The sequence below is a fragment of the Calypte anna genome, chromosome 2 (genome assembly GCF_003957555.1).
Source record: "Calypte anna isolate BGI_N300 chromosome 2, bCalAnn1_v1.p, whole genome shotgun sequence".
Lineage (NCBI taxonomy): Eukaryota > Metazoa > Chordata > Aves > Apodiformes > Trochilidae > Calypte > Calypte anna.
Window position 1 is genome coordinate 7,190,477 of NC_044245.1, and position 22,249 is coordinate 7,212,725.

Consider the following 22,249-nt stretch of genomic DNA (forward strand, 5'->3'; position numbering starts at 1 on the left):
TTTACCATGTAATCATTTAGATGTTAAAAAAAAAGAAAAAAAGCTATTCTATTTTCTTATTCCAGACACATATGTGCACCAACCAGACTCATGTGTCATGAGACACCAGTGACTGCTGTGTTCAGCATTGCTTTCTCTCAAGTGCCAGATCAATTAGCAGCAGGAGGTTCTTTGGCACACAGGCAGAATCTTAACCACATCCCTGCTCAAGTTTTACCTTAATACCAGTACAGGAGAGGATCCTTACCTTTGAGGACTCATCCAAGATACCAGAGGCAACACATTGAAGCCTCAGTGAGCTCAGAGTCTAAACAGAGTCAACAGATAAAGGAAACTCCCTCACTAGCAAGATGCCTGAACAATCCAGAAAGTCCAGTGCTGAAGTTACAAAGCTGTCTTGTTTGTTTTTGTAGTGAGTTACTGGAGATCCAGTGCTTTTAGCCATGCTGCAGAACTCAAGGGGGATGCTGTTGGTCACTGTACAACCAGACATGTGCAATGCTCCTGATCCACCCTGTTACTTTGCCTGCTGTGTAGGGTAAACTTTCCACCTTCTAGACCCTACCACTCCACCTTGCATTACATATGATTACCTGATACACAAGTGTGAACATTTTGGGATTAAGTCCATTACATGGCTGTCTCTGTCTATGGAAAGCTGAAGCCTAATTGAGCAGTACATTCCAAATCAAAACTACTTAATGGACTCAGTTAAGCCAGAATTGGAGCATTTTTAAAAGAAAAAACACTGTGAAACAAACAAAACCCAAAGCAATAAAAAACCCAATTGCAAAATCCAGGAAACAAAAGAAAGCCACAGCTTTTTACCACACTACAGAACAGATTATGCTGTTTCTATAGCAAGCAACTAATGTCTTCTTTTGGCAAACAAACTCTTCAGATAGAGCCAAGAGTCTAGCAGATGATTTACTGATTAAAGCAAAATGAGAAATTGAAAAAAAAAAGCCTGAAGAATCTATTAGTTTGCATTACCAAGCCATTCATTTTAGTCCTAAATTGTGTTACCAATACAGCCTGAAAAGGCTAAAAACACCTGGATACTCTATTGCACAGGGATTTTTACATAAAATGTCTTTATGTAAATTCTGAAGAAGCCAACATAAGTTTGGGCTTGTCTGGAAGTTGGGGTTTTTTTAGACAGTGATTCCAACTGCAAAACAAATTATACCCTCTCTTTCTGTTCTGCTAGAGAGTCTTTCCCCCATCTCTTCCTCTAGTATAACATGAAAGATGCAACTGAAACAATATGAGTTTGTACAGTCAGAGCATAGAATTACAGGAGACGTTCTCTTCAAGAGAATGAATTTCATCCAGCACTCAGGAAACACATCCAAAAAACCAAAAAAGCAAAACAAAAGGAACTGCAAGCAGAAGACAGACTGAAAGGAGAATACTCACTTGTAGCGTGGTGTCGAAAACAACAAGCTTAGAGCTTGTTGGGACAATGTCGTAACACTTGTGTGACCTCATGAATCTCACATAAATGTCACTTTCCGATTCTTCCAGTGCTGAAAGTAAAAACATTAGGTTGTTTTATTTCAGTCACCTTAAAAAAATAGAAGTAAAACATGCCAGATCAACTGAATGCCACTGCAGAAGGCCAACCCTACAGCAAAACTCAAATTCAGGCTTTCAGACCTTGACAGATACAGTTCTGCACTTTGCATTTCAGACTCATTTCAGATTTAGTAGAACAAAGATAAAATGCACTGCTCTTCCTTGATGAGAAAGGACTACTTGAACTTTACTGTTTTTCTAACAGCAAGCTAGAAGAATATCATCTGAACTCTTGTGATGTACAGAGGAAGCCAGTTTGAAAGGTAAGTAGCATCAGGCTTGACTAACTCAAGCACCTTTAATTAGTATTTCTCCAACCTCACCCCTGTCCAGTCCACTTTGCACACTTTGTAATTTTACATTTTCTAAAGAGGCAGCAGTCAAGTTATGCACCCAGTTCCATTCTCTTCAGACTACTTCAGAGAGCATCATGAATCCAACACTATAAAAGCAGGATCCACTTGCCTGGAATACAATCCAGTCCATAATAAATTAAATTTACCTGGCATTTGTCAAGAGTCTAGATGCCTATGCATACAGTCTGCAGATCTACTCAGGTATCTTAACCTTTCTGTTTTCTCTAAATCAGTCTGGCCCTCTCTTCTTTACAGCAGGTACCTAGAACTTGGACAACTTTAACTCCCCCACCAGATATGCACCCATAGGCCCTGTAACAACACACAGAAACTTGGTCATATGTTAAGCTTTTGAAGAATGCAGAAAGAAAGGAAATCAAAACACCTTGCAATAGCTACTGATCACTGAAGAGCTTCATCTGAAGAAGCTAAAGAACTCAAAATCAATCACCTACCACTGAAGGAATTGTCATTTCCAGCATGACTCAGAACAGCTTCTTTTAGTCCAACTCTACAGAATCAAAGCTGAACTTCCCCTGCAAGTGACTACTCTAGGATACAGGCAGTCTCTTCTTATGTTAAATCCTTCAGGTTCAAGCACCTTTTCCTGACTGAAACACAAGAAATGTGAGTGAACTAGAAGTTTCATAGGAATACAAAATAGACTCCAATTGGGAGGAAGCAGGAGAAAAAAAAAATTGCATTTATGATCCTATAAAGGTCAGGACCAGAAGTGAAAACAGCAGGAGCCAGGAACAATTGGGAAGAGATTGGGAAACCATGTGAGCACAATGATGGGGAAAGCACTAGGGAGACAGACTTGGACAGTGCTGGTGGGAAGCAACCTTTATGGGATAATCCTGAAGGAGAACTGGTACTGACTTGTCAAGGGAACGTATAGAAGAGGTTACAAAGGGAGTCTGGGACAGAGAAACCTTTATGTAACACCATAATGCTCTAACATCTTCTCATCCTTTAACTTCTGCAATAGCACAAACAGCAACTCTCTGTACAAAATGAATGTAATGACCCTGGGACAGAGTTGCTGGGTTTTGTTGTTTTGTTTGCTGTTGCTTTTTAAATATACAAACTAGAAGCACGGAGAGGACGAAACAATGAGAATTAAAAACAGTGTTATAAGAACATTTGGATGACATACCAAGAACTCTGGCCTTCAGGAAGTTATGGTCAGATCTGCAACCATAAATATAGTCCCTTTGGGCAGTATCAAAGTCCTTATTTACTTTAATCTCAACTTTTTCCATGGCACAGTACATGAGAACTGCACTTGAAGTGGGAAGTTAAACCACCAGTAAATAAGCCTAACTACTAAAATGATCAGTGACCATCAGGCAGACACTGCACTGTCACATCTTTCCCCAGCACTACAGAAACTGCAACAGGCAGCCTACAGAACAGGCTGAAACTACTTTCTTCCAGTTTTAGACCTCTGCACCTTGCACAGAGATATTCCAATTGCTGCAACAAGCAAGACAGTTTTCCAACAGCCCTGAGTCATGTGCAGACCAAGTCTATTCCCCATGCTGACTGGAACAAAGGTTCTCCAAAACTTTCACTGAATACCCAAAAACTACTTACAAGCCTATGTAACCAGGAAGATGCTTACTCTAATTCTGAATCTGTTCTTTCTACTGAGTCTGTAAGCCTTAACAATGTGACTTTATATACAATTAAGTATACTATGGATAGAAACAAGCCCAGGAAAGCCTCAAGTAGCTGATAAACTACAAAACTACCACCTATTTTCAGCTAAAAGAAATTTACACTATCAGGGGAGCACATCATCTATCAATCCAGTCCTGTGAACTTACCAATAGTTGTGCAAATTTAATACATTGGAGCAGACAGCACAGTAACTGCAAAGTAGGGCATGTTGCCAGACTTAATCAGGTAAGGCTGCTAAAGGCAGCCACAGCTCAGTACAGTTCAGGTGTGCATAGAAACCCTCCTGTCACCCTCCACAAACTCCCTCTCACCCAACACAACTTCACCTGAACCTCAACAATCCTCACCCACTTAAAGTGCATGGGACTGGTCAGGTCCTACATCCAACTCAGAAAAGGCACCACGATGGAACTGCCTCCCAGAGCCTGGCACTAAAAAGTTACAATCAGAACTGTCCAGAAGCTGTCTGTAAGCACTGTTTAACACCAAATAAATAGCCAGGAAACCCTAGCAGGATTTGATCTGGGATCCAATTGTACAGCTGGAACTGAGGTTTATTTCTACAGAAGGTTATTATACTATAAGTAAGTATAATGCACCACTTTACTAATTACCAACCAAACATGCAAAAATAAGCAGCATTCATCTAGCTTTACGTCCTAGATCACTTCATTAGATGTCTGTTTAAGAACTTCTAAAGCCTTCCAATACTTGGGATGACTAAACAAATGTCCTGGCCTAATTCTTGGTACAGGTGTTGTCTGGGCATTATGTGTGTACAGCTGCTCCAGGGAGAGCTGAAGACTGAGCCGATCTCAGTGTGCACTCACAGCCATCCTTCCAGCACAGCACAACCCACCAGGGCCAGCACAATCCTGGCCCTTCCTCTCACCTTCAAGAGGACAAGCTTACTGCTTTTGGTTGTATTCCAGCCACCACTGTGCTGCAAATATCAGTAATCAATTATCAAGTATGAACATCCTATCTCTATTAGGATATTTCTGCTTTACTACCTATTATTTTCTAGTTTCAGTCTTGGTTTTTTCCAATAAATGCTCATCCTTCTGGCTCCTGTTAAGCTTCTGCAATCTTACCCAGTACCTGCAAAGCATTGCTCCCTTCAGATGGACAAGGACAGATGCCTTTCAGATTGACTTAAAAATCTCACTCAGTCAGCACTGTCATGTCATCTCTGATCTGCACTGGAGAGCACCCAACCAACATGCAGGACCAGTGAATATACATTACCCATGCTTCCAGCATAGAGTCAGTAACAGTCACATGTTGATAAAATAATGGTATACTTTATGAACAAAAGGTGACAAAATCTCTGTTCCTGCTAGACAAAGTGACAGAGGTACCCAAGATTCATTTTGCATGAGAAGCCTCATTTGCAGAAGTACCAGTGACTCTAATTTAATCCTTTAGATGTCCTAAGATGTGTCCCACTGATGGACCCCTGAGGAAAAAAACTACAGGCTACAGCCCAGCTTCTTAGATCACAGAGTTCCTAACTGAGTCCTCTTCCTCCTTGGAAGCTGAACCAGAGCCACAACAGTACTCAGCACCATCTGTACTTGACATTCCTGTCAACTGTATTCCTTCTCCCTTGGTCAGATGCCCAAAGTGTGCCTTTCCCATACTGATTCTGCAATAACTCTTGCAAGGAGTGAGAAGATGGAAAGGCTCTAGATGATTATGACTGCCCTGGCATGGAAAAGGCAGTTGCAGATAAGCCTTGTGGGGTAGATTTACCTGACCTTAGTTTAGATCTATACTAAGACTTAGGACACTGCCTCCAGCCAAACCTCAGCTTTCTACAGCTCATGATCTGGAAGACTCAGTTGGCTCACAGACAAAGCAGATTCCCTGCAGAAGGCATCTTAATCTGGAGCAAGATCAGGGGAGGAGAAGAGTCCATTAATAAGTAGTTGAATGTGTATTTCCACATGGGTGGTCACTCATGAAAACCTATTTCTAGAAGATTCATCTAAGTTACTTTGCAAGAGGATATGCTTCATATGCACCCCCTTCTCCCCAAGTTCTGGGTGAAGGCAAAAAACCCCAAATCCTCAGTGCCATTTTCTTCAAGTTTTTATAGAGCACCAACAGAAGTTATCTTAAAGGTTACAAGATTTTTTGTTAGTTTATCACCCAAAGTTGAGAGCCTCATCAGACAGCCTTCTACAGAGTCAGTTCTCTACTGTGTTGGCATTTTATTTATTATTCCAAGCAGAGAACCTTGAAAGAGTAGAAGATCAATCTACATTTCTGTCACTCTACTACCCCACCTTATTCACTTAAAACCAAGTGATTTTTTTTACTCCCTTCTTTTCCCCCACCCTTCGCTGTAACATGAGGCATGCTCTAACCTATTTCAGGCAGTAAATATTATTTACAAAAACATAACAGCTTTTTTTTTTTCTTTCTTAAACAGATTAATTATTCAGTGATACTGACTCACACATTGCAGTGGGACTTGGGTACTAAGTATAATTGTCTATTTAGAGAGCTCCAAGGTAAAACTGTCATCTGAATACTTCTCATAAATGAAAGGAAAACTTCTGCAGTATTACTGAAGCCACTTCCTCAGAGATCTATTGAACAGACCCCTTCAGTTCTACTCATCCATTTGCCATCATGCTGGGCACTTTCCTACTATAGCTTTCCCCTCAGAAACTCAAGGTCTTCAAAAGAAGACAGGGGGAAAAAAAAAAAAAAAAAGAAAAAAAAAAGCCTGCAGATGGAGAAAAGGAACATGCAGCAACACATATGGTCAACACATACTGAATATTGCAGCATAAAAACCTATAGAAAGTTCCTCAGAAGAGTTTACTGCAAACCACAATCTGCATTTCTGTGCTAAGTTCATACTCAACAATAAGACCCTGGACCATACATGCTTCTTTATTTCAACATTAAAAAATCATGGAATTCCCTGTTATATTTAATACTGCAGCTATACTATATTCCTTGTATATCTGCACTGGTATGCAGGAACATTTCAAGCTTAGTCTGTGATTCCAGGAGCATTTGAAAAGAAGACCTTGGCTTTCACAGACACTGTTTTTATTCTCATCTGCTTTAAAGAGCTAATTCCATCACAGACCACAATCATGCTGCTGCAGCTCTCTACAGCACCTCTGCTCCTCATAGTTGGTAGCTTTAATAATTCTTAAATATTTGAAGAACACACAGAAGTAAACAACTGTGTATTGACATTTCTGATCTTACTATGAAGTTAGCTGCCATAATTTAAAGGCCCTTAAAAAAAGTAGGGAAGAAAGAGCCAATAGCAGTGAATAAAAAATACACTTAGCTAACTATCTAGCCAAGTGAGCACCTTACATGAAGACAAGAAACCACACGCAGCAATTCCACCATCTCTCCTGATTTTTAATTAAAATCAGTCTGGGAAACTGCAACTTTAAAAGCTCAGAGTTTCTGAAAACAGAGCAGCAGGAGTGAAGCATTCCCAGGACCCCATGCTAAATACTTGAGCTTAACTATTAGCATAACATCTTCCCTCAGTTCAGATGGTGGATAGAAGGAAATGGGAAAAGGAGGAGAAATGTATTTTTGTGTTATTCTCATGTGAGCTACACAACCTGCTTACAGGAAAAATGCATTTTCTTCTCAGTTACTGTACACATATCTGTACTTCCTGTTACTACAAGCTGCACATGTATTTTTTAAAAACAAGTCAAGTAATATGTTGAGTATGTCATTTCAAATGCCAAAAAATTAAAATGTTAGAGAAAAAAGATAATCATTCATCCTAGTGTGTACTACAGAACTGATTCAACAGCAATACATCAGGTGAAGTGTATCATTAAAATTATACTGATGAGCTTTACCAACAGTTGTTGTACAATCAAAACACTCTAGACTATTCTCTTGCATCACTTAATGAAGTAAAATAAAGCCTTTTGCTAACATAGAAATAAAAAAATGTAGACAAACACATCATCATAGTGATAAGAGGAATTGCAGAATCGTTCATTAAGCTGCAATTTAAAAGAGAAATTTTTCACACCCCTAGCCAACACTCCTTTGTCAGCAAACACAGAATAACTCTGCTTTTTCAAAGGCCAGATCTAAAGATGTGGCCACACAGCAGCACAAGTAGCAGCACAGCACAGCAGCAGCTGCTGACACCTTTGCACTGGCTGTGTGTTTCCAGTCCCTCCCTCATGCTGCTGCTTCTGGATTTATACAAAACTGCTCCACAAGTTGGCTGGAAAAGCTGAATTTATCACAAGATATCATCTTCCTGATACTGCCTGTTCTAAGCCAATTCAGCTCCCATATCCAGCCATGCAGCAAGCAGATTATTCCTGCTTATTCCCTTACACTAGAAGCTACACAGTACAAGGACACGATCCTTGCTGGGGCAGCTTGCCATCTGATCAGCTTAGCTATGTCAAATGATGTCAGAAGACACAAGGGTGACTGATCAGTTAAATAAGCCAGCATGAGTTCCCCCTTCTCCCTACTGCTATAGATGACCCCTGGCAGTGTATACAATAGGTAAATGATGCCATTAAGTAAACTGCTCTTCTGCCGGCATTTTTATCTGAAAGTTGTCACCAAAACTGGCTATAATGTTTCTGTTCACCCTCAGTCTGACCTTACTGAATGAGTTCCTTAATATATTTGTGATAAACTCTCCCACAACTTTCACAGTGCCAGAGATGTAGTAGCTGTAGTGGAAGTCATAAACACAACACCTCCAACAGACCTGAGAAAACCAACATCCAGAATGGATATAGTGAATCCAGACATGACATAGTAGGACTCACAAACTATTGCTCAGGTGTCTCCAAAAGATCACTAACAGCCCCCAGAAGGTGACTTTTAAGCAAAATGTAGACATCTGAATGAAGAAGTGTGGTTTCAAGAACAATGTTCCAGAAATCAACATTTCAGGTAGGATTTCATCAGCATTCCTCACCTAAGAGACTGTCAGGAACAGATTCTGAAAAGAAATCCAGTATTACACTGTGTCCTGTTTGTTGCTGTGATCATGAGCAACAGCTTGACCTCAATCTACAATCTATAAGTGAAAGGTGACCAAGATTTTTATACAGGTTCAAATGATACACAGACAAATGAAAACATACATGGTATATCCTGTGAAAAGCATGGGAACTGAGGGGCTGGGAGAGAACAAGAAACTGCAGTTTTGTCACAGAGTAGCACAGTAAAAGGGCATGACTTTTCATTTTGCTGAGCTGTCTGCTGAAGAGCCAAGATCACTGAACACAGTGGACAAGAAACAAGATGCCAAAAGCTGAATCCATGTCAGGCTTGGCAAGAGAAGAATACTAACATAGTTTAAGAAACAAGCACACACAAAAAAAGAAGCAATGGTCCACTGTATCATTTGATTTCTGTTTATCCAAGAGCAAACTTATCTAAGGAAAAAAAAACTAACACCAAAATAACCACCCACATAATTAGTCACAGGATTAGACTGAGTGGTAAATAAAGATGGGATGGTTACAAGAGATGCCTGCTCTAAGTGGCAGGAGATTTATCATGATATATATTTGCTATATATCTCTAGTTTTTAGAGCATGATCAACACAACTTTGTTGCCAAGATGGGATGGGAACCAAAGCTAGTAATAAGACTACTGGTAAAAGAGAGGGGAAAAAGTAAACAGTTTTAAAGTCTAATACATAGGAAGTACCCTGATGAGTGGGATAGGAGTTGATCACAAGCTGAAAAGATTTCAAATGCAAGGAAGCTAAAGAGAGAAGATGCAATGACAACTACGAGATTTTTTTTTTCTTTCTGAAAACTTCAAAGAGCTTTAAAATGTCCCGGCAGACCACACACTGAAGTTACACTGTAGCATTATCCATGCAGCCACAGGCTGTATGATAAGGATGTTGCAGATTGAACATTTCCCACCCCAACATAAAGGAATGACTGAGCTGACAGCTAAAGGAAGATCACAGTAAGTTTACAGATGTAAGATACTCTGATACAAAGAATTGATAGGAAGCATTATCTAGAGATCAGTATCAGAAGCTTCTTCAGTGATGCAAGATTAATTCAATTACATATTACAACATGAATATATGACGACACAAAAAATAGGATTTTAAAATCAAGCATCAGCACACAGGGAGAACATTAGAGTAAGTAAGCTCTACCCAGCAAACTGTATCTCATCCTACATTTAAAGAGTGTCTAGAGGTAAACAAAATAAGAAGAGAATAGATACACTAAGAGGTACATAATTATCAGAGAAGTGCACACTGCCTTAATGCTCAAGTCTTCATAAAAGATTATTAATTCTTAATAAGTGACAAGAAGAACAGTTTCTTCTGTTCTTCTAAGAAGAAGAAACCCTAACATCGTAAAACAAATATAATTCTTGAACTAGAATATAATTACTTAAGACACTCCGAAACATAACATTCAGGATTGCTTGCATATACACTGTTTTTTGGTAAACATTTTAGAGGGCCTTCTGAGTTGAGTTTTTGCAGCTGTTCAGACACTTTAGATCAAACTGAGTTGGTTTTCTCCCCTTATCACAAGGAGCTGCCTGATGCAGACAGTAGGTTATTTCATCCATAAATAGGAGTCCTAGTCAAAAACAACCATTCCTGAGCTCTGCAGGTTCATACAATGCCAGTCAAAAGGAGAGCCAAACAAATGCAAAGCCAGCTAAGTGTTGTAAAGCATGTATCAAAGCAAGTTATCAAAACCAGTGTATTATTAAGCACCTAAAAAAAATGAGCTAACTGTAAGCAAAGTGGAAAGGCAATGAGGCTGTACCAACACAGTTCAGCCTAATAATTTTTTATTCAGGATAAAATGACCAACTTGGTAAAAAGCACACTATACTTGAGACACTGCTCTAAAAGCAAGCTCAGATACTATATGTGGAAAAGATGGTAGAAGCCCCACAAAGTAGCTGCATAACAAGCAACCCCAGTTGCAGTCAAACTAGTAAGATGTTTACTTTGTTTTTCAGTGGGTTTGTAAGACAGGCTGATATCTGTGGGTTTTTAAGAAGACAGGAGCTCCAGTTCAAACTCTTCTCAAAGGTGGAACATTTGCAAGGTTCATCTTACGTGAATCAGGTAGTGCAGAGCAGCATCTTGAGTTCATGACACAGCTCTCCTGTGTGGGACACTCCAACCACTTACACAAAACTTCACAGAACTGAGGTTTGGCTTGAAACCTTCTTTCTGTGAAATTAAGCTTAAACAGATCTTTAATTTTCTACAAGTGACCCTGAAAAGCTTTTACCAGTAGCTTCATATTTCACAGGGAAAATATTGCAAGGAAGTCTCAGAGGATCAAGACTTGATTTTAGTGAGCATTCTCTTTAGTGATCTTCAAATCAGGGACAGAACAAACCTCAAAGAGTTTGAAGTAAGAGATAGAAATGGTCACAAGACTTTAAATCTCACAATATCTTTAACGTTGGAACTAATATGATCTTTCAGAGAATACCGAAATCAGAAAAAAACTCAACTGGATGACAAATTAGGGGCATGATGAAATAACAATGTTACTAAAAGAAAGAAAGAAAGAAATACCCTGTAATTAATTTAATTTGCCATAGCAGACAGAAGTAGAGAAGGAAACATGGAGTTTGCTTAAACAAAAAAACTAAAAAAGCCAACCCAGCTGTTAGAGAGCTATCAACACACTCCAGAAACTGGTTAGACAGAACAAAGCAACCTTAGGACACTGTACAATGTCCTTCCTTAAAGGTCCTAAATATGACATGAGACAAGTGTCTGCAACTGCATAAGCACATCCTACTTCAGTGAAGAACAAGAAAGGCTATTAGTTACTGAGAATACTTCAAAAGATCCACTTCTCTGCTTTTGTGGCTTAAATACCTCCACATATTCAAACTTCAGCAGTAGCTAAGACTTGCACAATAAAACTAATACCAACAGCTGCCTGAAATAATGGAAGATTCAGACTGTTTTCAGTCTCCCTGGTATTCAACAGCACACTTCAAAATCCTGTACTGAATTTTGCTTCTCACTCTTTGAAATAAGTCCTAGTAAGTGGTCTGAGAAGTCAACACATCTTTTCTCAACAGCTCTCCACTGACAGTGTGGATAAGCAAATCACATGAGATTTGAGGCAGACAAAAAAATGTGATGAGCAGTTTAAGAAACTTCACATGCTAGACCTAATCATAGTAATGCTGAACTTTCTTGTCCAGGCAGGCAGAGAAACTTACTTGTTTACAAGCAAGAACCATTTGTTAGAGGATTAAGGGGTATATAGTATCACAAGTCCAACTGAGTACTTTTGCAACAACCTATTATCACTTAAATCAACTTGTGCTCAAAGTTAAGACTTGTACTTTGAGGAAAGCTACATCACTGCAGTTTTGTGAATAAAGGTAGCAACTTTAGCCTGCAACCTAATAACACTTTTAAGATTTTCACCACCTTAAAGAATACATTGACCTGACAAATTTTTAAAAACGTGTTCAGATCTTCCCTTGACAAGAAGCACTACAATTTTTCCCTGAGCATCCCTAACAAAGATCTAATTTAAGATGTTGCCTGTCTGGAATGCAGGCAGGCTCTTCAAGATTGCAAGAGATAGGCCACAGAACAGAAGAAACTAAAAATGGTATTAAGCCTCTGAGTATTAACATCAGGAATTGTTTGCTGAGGAACTGAATTCAAGGAAGGTTTAAAGTGTGTGATTAAAGAATAAACCAGCCTGCATTCTTAGAATAAATACTGGAAGACTGGTCAACTATTTTAGCTTAGGGTTGCTTTTAAAGAAATAGCAGAAGTCTTCCTATGTTCAGAGTCTTCATGCACTGTAGGGGAGAGAGTCATTTAAGTCTTCCAGGAATTAGTTTAAGATCAAACCTAAACAAGCAGCTTAACCACAGTACTATTCACAAGACAAGAATCTTCAAAATGAGTACACAAGTCTCTCTACAATCCACAGTTGTATCCTTATTAACCAGGGCAAGTACCTAATCTTGCAGAGATCTTCCACTGAAGACTAACAAAGCTAAACTCAAAGCACCATTTATTTAATGCCTCGAGGAATAAATAAAATTTTAGGGTTAAGTCTTAAGGACTTGTTTGCAGGAGAAACAGTTTTGTCAGGTCTAATAAATCATTAGTCTGAAATCCTGAATGACTACTTACAGCATCTTAATTTGAAGCTTTTAATAATTCAGTATTTACAGTTTCATTTCTCTCCAGTCTCCCCTTACACATCTCTTCTCTTTCCCCCCTTATGCATGCCAACATTTTCTAAATAGCTGTTATTACTATTTCTTATTTCAGTGTATGAATCTGTATGCACACTTCATAATCTATAAAAGTGTTCTGTTTCAACATACCACTTAAGAGATTCACCTAACAGCAGGTGTAGCTTGAAGCTATACAGAAAGAGAATCAGCAGTTTCCTAATTGAAGTAGGCAAGATCTAACACATGCTCAACACAGAATATTCAGATACGCTTTTTCTGGAACCTACTTTATAAGTTCTATTGATTCACACTCTCTACCACAGATAAACTGCAGCCTCACCCACAGCCAATCTTCCTCTGAACTCACATGATGCCCACACAGAGCACTGCTGGGTTTTTGTTTGATTGCAGTCTGTTTTTGGGTTTTGGGTTTTTTTTTAAAGAAGTTAACTCAAAAATACCAGGGAGTTCAAGTAAGGTTATGGCAGGAGAGGTAAAGGCAATTGCTCATGTACAGCAAAGCATTCACCTTTTGCACTACAGCATTCAGAGCCTTCTATTAAAGGCAACACCACAATCCCTTTCACTGAATGATCCCATTTCATCCTGAGGTGACTTAAGGCATTAGAAGTCTCCTGGAAAAGCTCACTCCTACAGTAACTATGCTGGGAGTCAGAATACTATTTCAGAGCAGATACAGGAAGAGTTTATATCCATTTGTTCTTGTGCCAGTGTTGTTGCTCAGTTAATTTTCCTCTGTGAAGTTTACCCCTTTCCCACCCCTTACAGGATGTTTTCATGCATACAGTGTTATCCCATCTATTCTTGGCTTTCCTCTTACTAAGGTAAAAGAGCAAAGCCTTTCTGTTTCCTCCTTTAATACAGGTTCTATATTCCTGGTCTCATGAATGGCCCTTTTCTATGTCTATCCCAGTTTGCTCCCTTCTCAAGCACCTTCAGGTACCTCTTTTCCTCTGTCTTTGAATCAGTAGAAATTCAATCTAAGCAGCAGAAAGGAATGCCACAGTGTAAGGGAATGGTAAAAAAAAAAAGACAAAGTTTGATGCTGTCTCAGAAAATGCCCAATGTCAGAATTCAACAGTCAAAGTAGACAGAGAAAAGCAAAACAATGTTGTCAAAAAAACTTTGAAAAAGCTAAAAAGAATTTGCATCACAAGTAAAATCACTGAACTACAGCATACAAAAAGTACTTTTAGACAATATGTAGAAACATCATTTAATTTCTGCCACAGTCAAAACTGGAAAATGCAACATTTCTTAAGATTTATCTATTTCTCCCCAAAACCATGCAATGCTAGCACAGTCCTAAATTTTGGAAGTCAATATTCAACTTAGTTAAGTAACTGTGAACAGCTCAATTGATAACCAAAGCAAGTTCCTAACAAAAATAAAAAGCAGTGCTGATGTGATATGACTTAAAGAAAGCCTAGAAAGCCCCATGATCATCCACCCTGAAGATATCATAAGCACAGTACACATCACAAAAAGTCCTATCTTTAAGGACAGTCACATCTGTTGCAGATGATTAGCAAGCAAAAACATCTTTTATGATTGTCTGTCTAGCAACAGCCAGAATGAACCAACTTACATAAATACTCCACCATCATTCTTGTCACATTGGCATTATCTCAGTTTAAACCAAGTCACCTTGGTTTAGTGGAATTCCATACTTGGAATTTCAGTCATGCCTAATGCAGTAATTTTCCCAAGAGAACTGACTGGACCATGACAGCCAAGTTTAACAGCTGGGGTTATCAAACTACCAATACAATAATGCTGATTCATCTGTACTGTTCCCCTTGTATATTCAGGCCATCTGAGATGTCTAGCTACAAGATTGCTGACCACCATCCTAGGAAGCTACTTGAGGAAAGGACTTCACAGTCAACTCAGCAAAGCAGCCACAGACAACTCACAACATCTTGTAGTCATCTATAATAAGCTATGACTGATATTGCCACATCTTCCAAGTCTTCCATGAATTAAGCACACAGTGCTGTAATTCTCCAAAGCCTCTGCTCTTCTATCATACCAAGCAGTTGTTTACCACCCACCATAGCCCACTATCAAACCAAACAGCTTCTGGATCAAGGGAGTTATTAGCAGAGTATTGTCCCTCACCAGATGCAGATGAAAGTGGTAACACTAGAAAAGAGTCACTACTAAAAGTTACTGTGTTAATTCACATTGGCCATCAGATACTAAAATGCATACATACACCTGAAGCAGGAATGCCTTTCAGGTTGTTTTAATATTCCTCACAGCCAGCTGCTGGCCAATAATGGCTTTCACCTGAGACATGATGTTTGCAGATCATGCACACACCACCCTACCTGGACACAATCAGCCCCAACACTTCCTACATAACTGTTTCCAGTTGCAGCTTTGCCAAAGCAATTACATGGACTCATTAACATTATATAAAAAACTACAGAAAAATGCTTATCAAGTCTCAGAATGTTTTCACTCATTCAAAGAACAAATTGGGAAAAATAAACGTTTTGACCACATGAAAATTTTATGAAATCTTTTCCATTAAAAAGCTCCTGCATAACGCCAAGACCCAAAACAGAGAGTTTCAGAGCATGCCCAGGGTAACAGGGCTGTATTATTTGCTGCACTAAACCATCATTTCCCAGATTGCTAAGGCTTACAAAGTTTTCCTTCCCAAGACAGACTGCATTCTTTGGCTGCTATGAACTGGTTATTTCCTACTCAAGTCATAGCAAGGTTTTCCTCGCTGTAAAATTAAATATCACGTTAAGAATAAGTCATATCTTACAAAAGAGCAGGACAACAGTTAGGACTGTTTGGAGATAGTGAGCAGTGGGCTGGCAATAACAACCACATGCAATACTTGCACAAGGCAAAGATGCGTGGATTGGGGGAACAGTCTTCATCTAAGCAGAAACTCTCAGTAGCTCCTTTTGCACTGCTCAGTTACAGTTTTATATTTTCAATTACCTGAAATGTTCATCTTCTGACTCTGAAGATGGAAATTTTCAGGACAAAAAAGTAGCTGTGATGATACTATATAGCCAAGTGGCAGATAAAGGACAGGAGGCTGCCTAGGACAGCAGGGCACTGGATGGGAATTTCTTGCATATATTAAAGCTGTACAATTCAATACCCTAGATAGGTTATTCTTTTACAACTCTGGAAACAACAGGAAAATCAATCATCCCCATGATATTATTTCTTGCAAAATGTAAGAAAATATAGGCTGAAAAAAATTCAGTGGAATAAGAGGTTGTCTGTAGTTCTAGATATAAATGTTTAGTACCAGTTCAGAACAGAGCTAGGACAAACAGCACTAAGAACAACATTTTTAGAGGATGATATTGCATCCTTTTGTATTAAACCACAATGTAACTCTAAAGCAGGAAGAGAAAATAATCTGAATATGTAAGACCAGATGGTAATTAGTACCAATTACCTTCTCTGCTTAATAATTTCTTGCTGTGTCCACTTGAGATTCTAAACTGCTGTGGAAAAGTTCATCTTCACTCCCTATCACTATAGCCATGTACTCAAATGTCTCAAAGCACATCTGGTGGGAAAAATGGGGTTTCTGTACTTCAGAGAGCATCAGCTTCAACTATCACATAAATGCTTATTAGAAATGAATTACAGCTGCAAAAGAATGCTCTTTCCTACCCTGATGACTTGATCTTTCAGTCTTAACAACTAACCAAAATCTGGTATGATCATTAGCATGCATTTTATTACAAGCTGCTTTTAAGTATTTTGGGCACCAAGGTGTCATCTCTTTTAATACTTTGATTCAGATATTCAGCTGACAGTGGGAGGCTGACAGACAGGGAAAGCTCAATAAGAAACTAATTTTAATTAAAAAACAATAAGAAAATCTGTAGAGCAGGGAAGGAATGACTCCAGAAACAACAATTAGTTAACAGAAGATGCAATTATTGGTGCAAGTCTATTTCAGGAGACAGCCAGAAATGAGCACTTGACAGAAGAGATGGATGATGCAGAAGAGTGAGATGAAAGCCAGAGCGTTACTAGAAGAGATTCCACTCTTAACACAAACTGTTTATGAAATAACTGTCTTAATGGTGATTTGTGCAGCAATCACAAGAAGCAGGGAATTCAAGAGCAAGTGCATCAGTCCCATGACACTGATGCCTACAGTTTGCAGAAGTCTTTTTTTCCAGGCTAGGAACTGACCACAGATTCAGAAGATGAGTGCAATTAAGTCTGCAGAAAATACCTTGGAAAGACTACCTGAGTTAGCAGATGATACGGAAAAGTAGTTAATTCTGCTTTCTGTAGCTACTACTTAATTATCCAAGCTGAGCAAATGGAAGTGATTAACATGGATGCGAGCCAGCACTGCAACAGAACTGATTTCTAAAGTAACACACTAAAACCATACCAATTAAACCAATACAACTGCATTTGCTACTCTAATCCAGTTTCTCCTCTCATACTACAGGTAGCTGATGGAACTCAAACCATTTCTGGAATTCCAGCTTAACAAATTAAAGCTAGTTAAGTGCAAATCCTAAACTAAAGCCCTTTTTCATACCACACCTTCAGAATAATTTGTCCTTGCACTATACCAAGATCATCGTATCCTCAAAAAAATAAAACCCAGAAATACTCTTGACATTGATTAGAAGTAAAAATGAGCTTAATATAGAAACAAAACAGTACAAACACAAGAGCTGAAAAAGCAAACCCACAATATGTATGAAGACAACCAGGTTTTGATCATTTATATAAATTCATGAGAGGTTTCTCAGCACTAATCTACTTCAGGATGCAATGAGAAACTCCACACCCATCAAGAGGCAGCTTCCATACTTTTTGAGGAGACATAGGTAGGTCATCCCCAGCCAAGAATACTGAGCAGGATGAGCTCAGAATATTTTACTCTAGAGCATCTTTCAGTTAAAAAGAGACTCTGGACTTACTGCATGAGAGCTTCTACTTTCCTGCTCTAATCATTGTTAGGAAAAAGGTCCTTAAGAGAGTCCTAAATAAAATAAAATCCAGTCCTTCCCCTACAGCCCATTGTACTTCAGCTGTAGTGAAGCTGATGCTGTTTATAACAGCATCTCACTAAGATTTGCTTTTACACAAGAACAGTGTTATTAAGCCAATGCCATACAAAACTAGTGACCAACCATTAAGAAGTTTTACTGATCCAGCGAGATACATGAAGATGTTTTAAACCAGAAAGATGACCAGCACTTTATTCTGCAACAATATCACATTTAATACTGTCCACAATTCTGTACAAAATAGTTTATATACTTTCCTTGCATACACTGCATATAATGAAAACACTGACCTGCAGCTGATAGTACCATTTTACTACCATTTTACTTAGAACAGTAAACACAGTCATAGAACATCAGCAGACTAAATTCTGCATATTTCATTATGCTACTACTTGAACTATTAATCTTTCTAGTACATTTTTTTTCAATGTTATGCTCTTAATTAGAATCCAGACTAGATTAATGCCTACTATGGTTTCAAAATCTCATTTGTGTAACCTTTGAGGAGAATGACAAACAAAAATTAATTTCAACATATTGCATGACATTCATTTTTCAGCACTTTTTATTAAGGTCCCTGTTTCCAGAAAACTGCAGAATAATTTGATACGCAAGGTAGTTAACAGCTGTTGATGGATATAGACAATGGAAAGATAGCAAGAGGAAATACTCAAAATTAGAGGCAGTCAGAAAAGCAATTTTAAAACAAGTTTCAAATTTCTCATTTAACTCAGTTTTAGGTATCAATGCAGAGACTGACAAAAGATCATCAGCTACAGTGCAGCTACAGTCACAATGAAATCTTACCAAGGTTACAAAGAAGTTTCTCAACAGCTGAGCACTTACGACTTGCCATCCACCAAAAAAGTGAACACCATCAGATGTCATCTTACTCCCTCACCCTCAATATTAGCACAGCAACCTGTGCAAAAATTTAGTTCATAAAACACATACTGCACCCAAGCTGTCGTATATCCATCTGCATCTCAATTTGCCATGATTCTCCTAATACAGGTTCTCTCATACAGACATATTCTGGACACTAAGTTTTGGTCTGACCTGCACACTCTTCATTTTCCTTACGTCTTGCCTTCTGAATCTAGCACTCTACACCCTTTCCATTTGGCCTTAAAATTAGGCTTAAAACTAAGTTTTCATTAAGTGTGAAAAGCTAGTAATGTGACTGCTTCCTTTCAAAATTCACATACTACTTTAGACTGGTCACAGGTTTGCTCTGAGGTATTATCTTCTGACAAATCCCTGAACTGCTCTCACCCACCCAGCTTGAATACCCACAGACAAAGCCTTAATTTTAAAGCTAGATGAATCAAGAGACAAAGCATAACAGAAGCCTGAAAATCAGGAAAAAATATTTTGAAAGATTACCAAACTTTCTGAAGAACTCAGGTTACCTTATTGCAGTGTTTCAGAAGACAGAGATATTCAGCCCAAGTTACTTCAAATACTATGTTACACTGTAAAAATTGTAAAGGCATCTCAAAACTGAGGGTATGGGGGTTTTTAACCTATTCTTTTCAGATATCTAAATCTGTAAGATGTTTAAAATAACTTTTAAAATGGCTTAACTATAAGTGATTCAGGAGGCTTCAGGATTTCCTATCTAGATTAACAAGCTCTATGTAAAAAGGAACACATAATTAGGTAACTTTCTAATTCTCCTTAAGTATAAAGTGAAAGCTTAACTACAAATAGTTAAACAGTGTGAGGGGCGGAAATAGCTATGAGGTAGCAACAAATCCCTTGCACAAAATACTCATATTTAATCATGTTCAGGATTCACAAAGGCACAAGTAATTCATTGTAATTCAAACTCTGTCTGGACTCCTACAATAAAAAGCTCGCAGAACCCAATTGTTAAGAACTTCCTTTTCTCACACACAGACGCTTAAAATAAAAGGTGTTACTTTTTCCGACCAGTCCCACAACTGTAAAAACCATTCTAGTAACCCAGAAGTCGGTTTATTAGCATACCAGCTTAAATATTTTTCGCTGAATGACTCAGCCTACTATTTTCCAAGTTTTCCTTAAATATTTGTCCTACATTTTATAACAGCAGTTACCAACCACAAAAAACCCCACCACAATCCATGAAGTCTTAGGCACTTTACAATACCGAGCACAAAGAGAACAGCTATGCGTCCACATTTGCATCCACTAATCTAATCCCTTCTGAAAATGAAAGCTCAAGACATTCAATATGGACCTTTCAGAGGTGAATGCCTTTCCCAAGTTCGAGAAAAAACATTCGTGCTTCAGCACAGTCCAGTGCTTGCAAGATACAAAAACTTGCCAGGAGTTCCCCTATCAAGAACCGAGCACTTAAAACGTCAGCTCTTAAGAGGACAGCTAAGAACAACCTAAGAGAGCAGCCACATAAGGAAAATTTTAGTTTACAGCTGTCTGCTTTAAACAGATGTATGACTATCCATAACCAGCATTAGTTGAGAAAGCTTTCCATCACTGCTCGCATCTCGCTCTCAAAGTCTATATTTGGTATCGCCGACGTATTCGAGGGGAATGAGTGTTTTAAAGGGCGGAGGAGGGAATACCATGAAGGTTGCCTTCTCCTCAGTGCCAGGAACCCTGGCTGACTGGAACTGCAGATTAAAAGCAGGCACCGCCGGAGCGGCGGCGGTCTGGAGGCGCAGACATGTGCTGCCATCAGCTCCGAGCCGGCGAGCGAGCCGGGCACAAGGCACAGCCCGGGCTGCAGCCACCGGGACAAAAGCACCGCAAAGGGATCAGGCCGGGAAGGAGGGAAGGGTGCGACCCGCCCTACAAGGACAGGGCCGGCACAGGGGGCGGCACGGCCCGGGCATGGCGCGACCCCTTCCCCAGGGCGGGCTCCGGGGATACCCCGATCCCTTCCCTCTGCCCAAACCCCGCGGGGTTTGTGGGTGTCCACCGACCTGCCCCCTGGGCCCCCCCTTTTCCTTCAATTTTTACCTTCATCTTCGAGCTCTAGTTTCTCCAGCATCCCTTCGGAGGCGGCCGGGAGCTGAGAGGGAGCCGGAGCCGCTGCCGCCGCCTGCGGGAGGGAAGAGAGGAGAAGGGGATGAGCATCCAGGCGCGGACTCACCGGCCCCGCGGCGGCATCGGAACAACCCGGCCCGGCGGAGGGGAGCGGCGGAGCTGAGGGGGTGGCTGGCGGGGTTCCCGCCGAGCGCTGAGAGGAGGGAGGGCGGGACGGAGCCGAGGCCGGGCGACGGCAACGCTGCCCCTCGGCCTCCCACACACGCACGGCTCGCTGTGCGCTGCCTCACACACACTGAGGAGGGGAGGAACCGGGACTCGCCCTTCCCTCCCACCATCGCGACGGCTGCGCCCAGCCCATTAACCCTACGGCCCCCGGGCTCCCCGCGGCCGTGCCTCCGGGAGGCACCGCCCCTCCCTGGCGCGGAGAGAGCGGCTGTCGGCGGCTTTAGGCGCCCGGGGAAGGCCGAACGCCTTCGGCAGGGCAGCGATTCCCGCCACAGCTCGCCGCCGCCTCTCTCCCCCCCCAGTGGAGGGATTGGTACGTTCCAGTTTGCTGCAGTCAAGCCCGTTGGTCAAGCGGGAGGGCAGAGTAATTACCACTTCCGCGGGCAAAAGGGAGGGAAGGAGGAGGAGGAGGCAGAAGTTTACTGCCCCGGGAGCTCTGCCGGGCCGACCGCCCTCGGCAGCCTTCTCTCTGCAGGCTCGGCTGCTCGTTCGGCTGCTTTGGACTAGTGCGGTTCAAGACGAGGCGGAGCTGAGGAAATCCCTCTGCTCCCCCCCGCCAGACGGAGTTGGTGCGGCCCCGTGCGCTCACCTGCAAGGCAGCGGCGGGGAAGCCGACAGTTCCACTGCCCCTCCGGGGGGGGGGAAGGGGAGGGGGTGAGGGGGGGGTTCCCCGGTGTGTGACGGGGAGCTCCGCATTGGGCCGAACCGCCAGCCCGGGGTACCCGCTCTGCCATCAGACACCCTGTGGTCCACTGGCTGCTACCAGTGTCTGAAACGGAGTTAACGCCATTGGAGGCTTCTGCGTACCAAAAAAGGGATTTCTTGCACCCTCGCAGCTTTACAAGTCTCGCGTGTGAGCTTGTACACCAGGTTGCAGCAGAATCAGTGGGGAAAAAAAGGAAATATTTGAAAGATATTAATCTTTTAGATTTATTTAGATAGATGTGGGCAGCTACAGCCCCTCTTCCTTAGCTATAATGAATGGGTCCCCCCGGTCTCGTTCAGGAAGCCCCGGAGGACCCGTTCGGACACGGATGCTGCAGGGGGGGGGATGCACAGATCGTGTCCCCGGCAATGGCAACAGCTCCTGGGGACTCCAAGAGAGCCATTAAAGAACCCTGGACACCTCCTGGTCCCTGAGAACAGGC

General features: G+C 40.8%; 1 protein-coding gene across 1 annotated transcript in view; it reads right to left on the minus strand.

Moving 5' to 3' along the window:
- Positions 1–22,249, minus strand: part of PRKAG2 (protein kinase AMP-activated non-catalytic subunit gamma 2) — a 218,182-nt gene that overhangs the window by 29,024 nt on the left and 166,909 nt on the right. The window contains exons 5-6 of the mRNA XM_030445586.1: positions 20,847–20,928; positions 1,420–1,529 (exon numbers count right to left, since the gene is read on the minus strand). Of these exons, the coding sequence (XP_030301446.1) occupies positions 1,420–1,529; positions 20,847–20,928 (192 nt within the window). The remainder of the gene's footprint in view (positions 1–1,419; positions 1,530–20,846; positions 20,929–22,249) is intronic.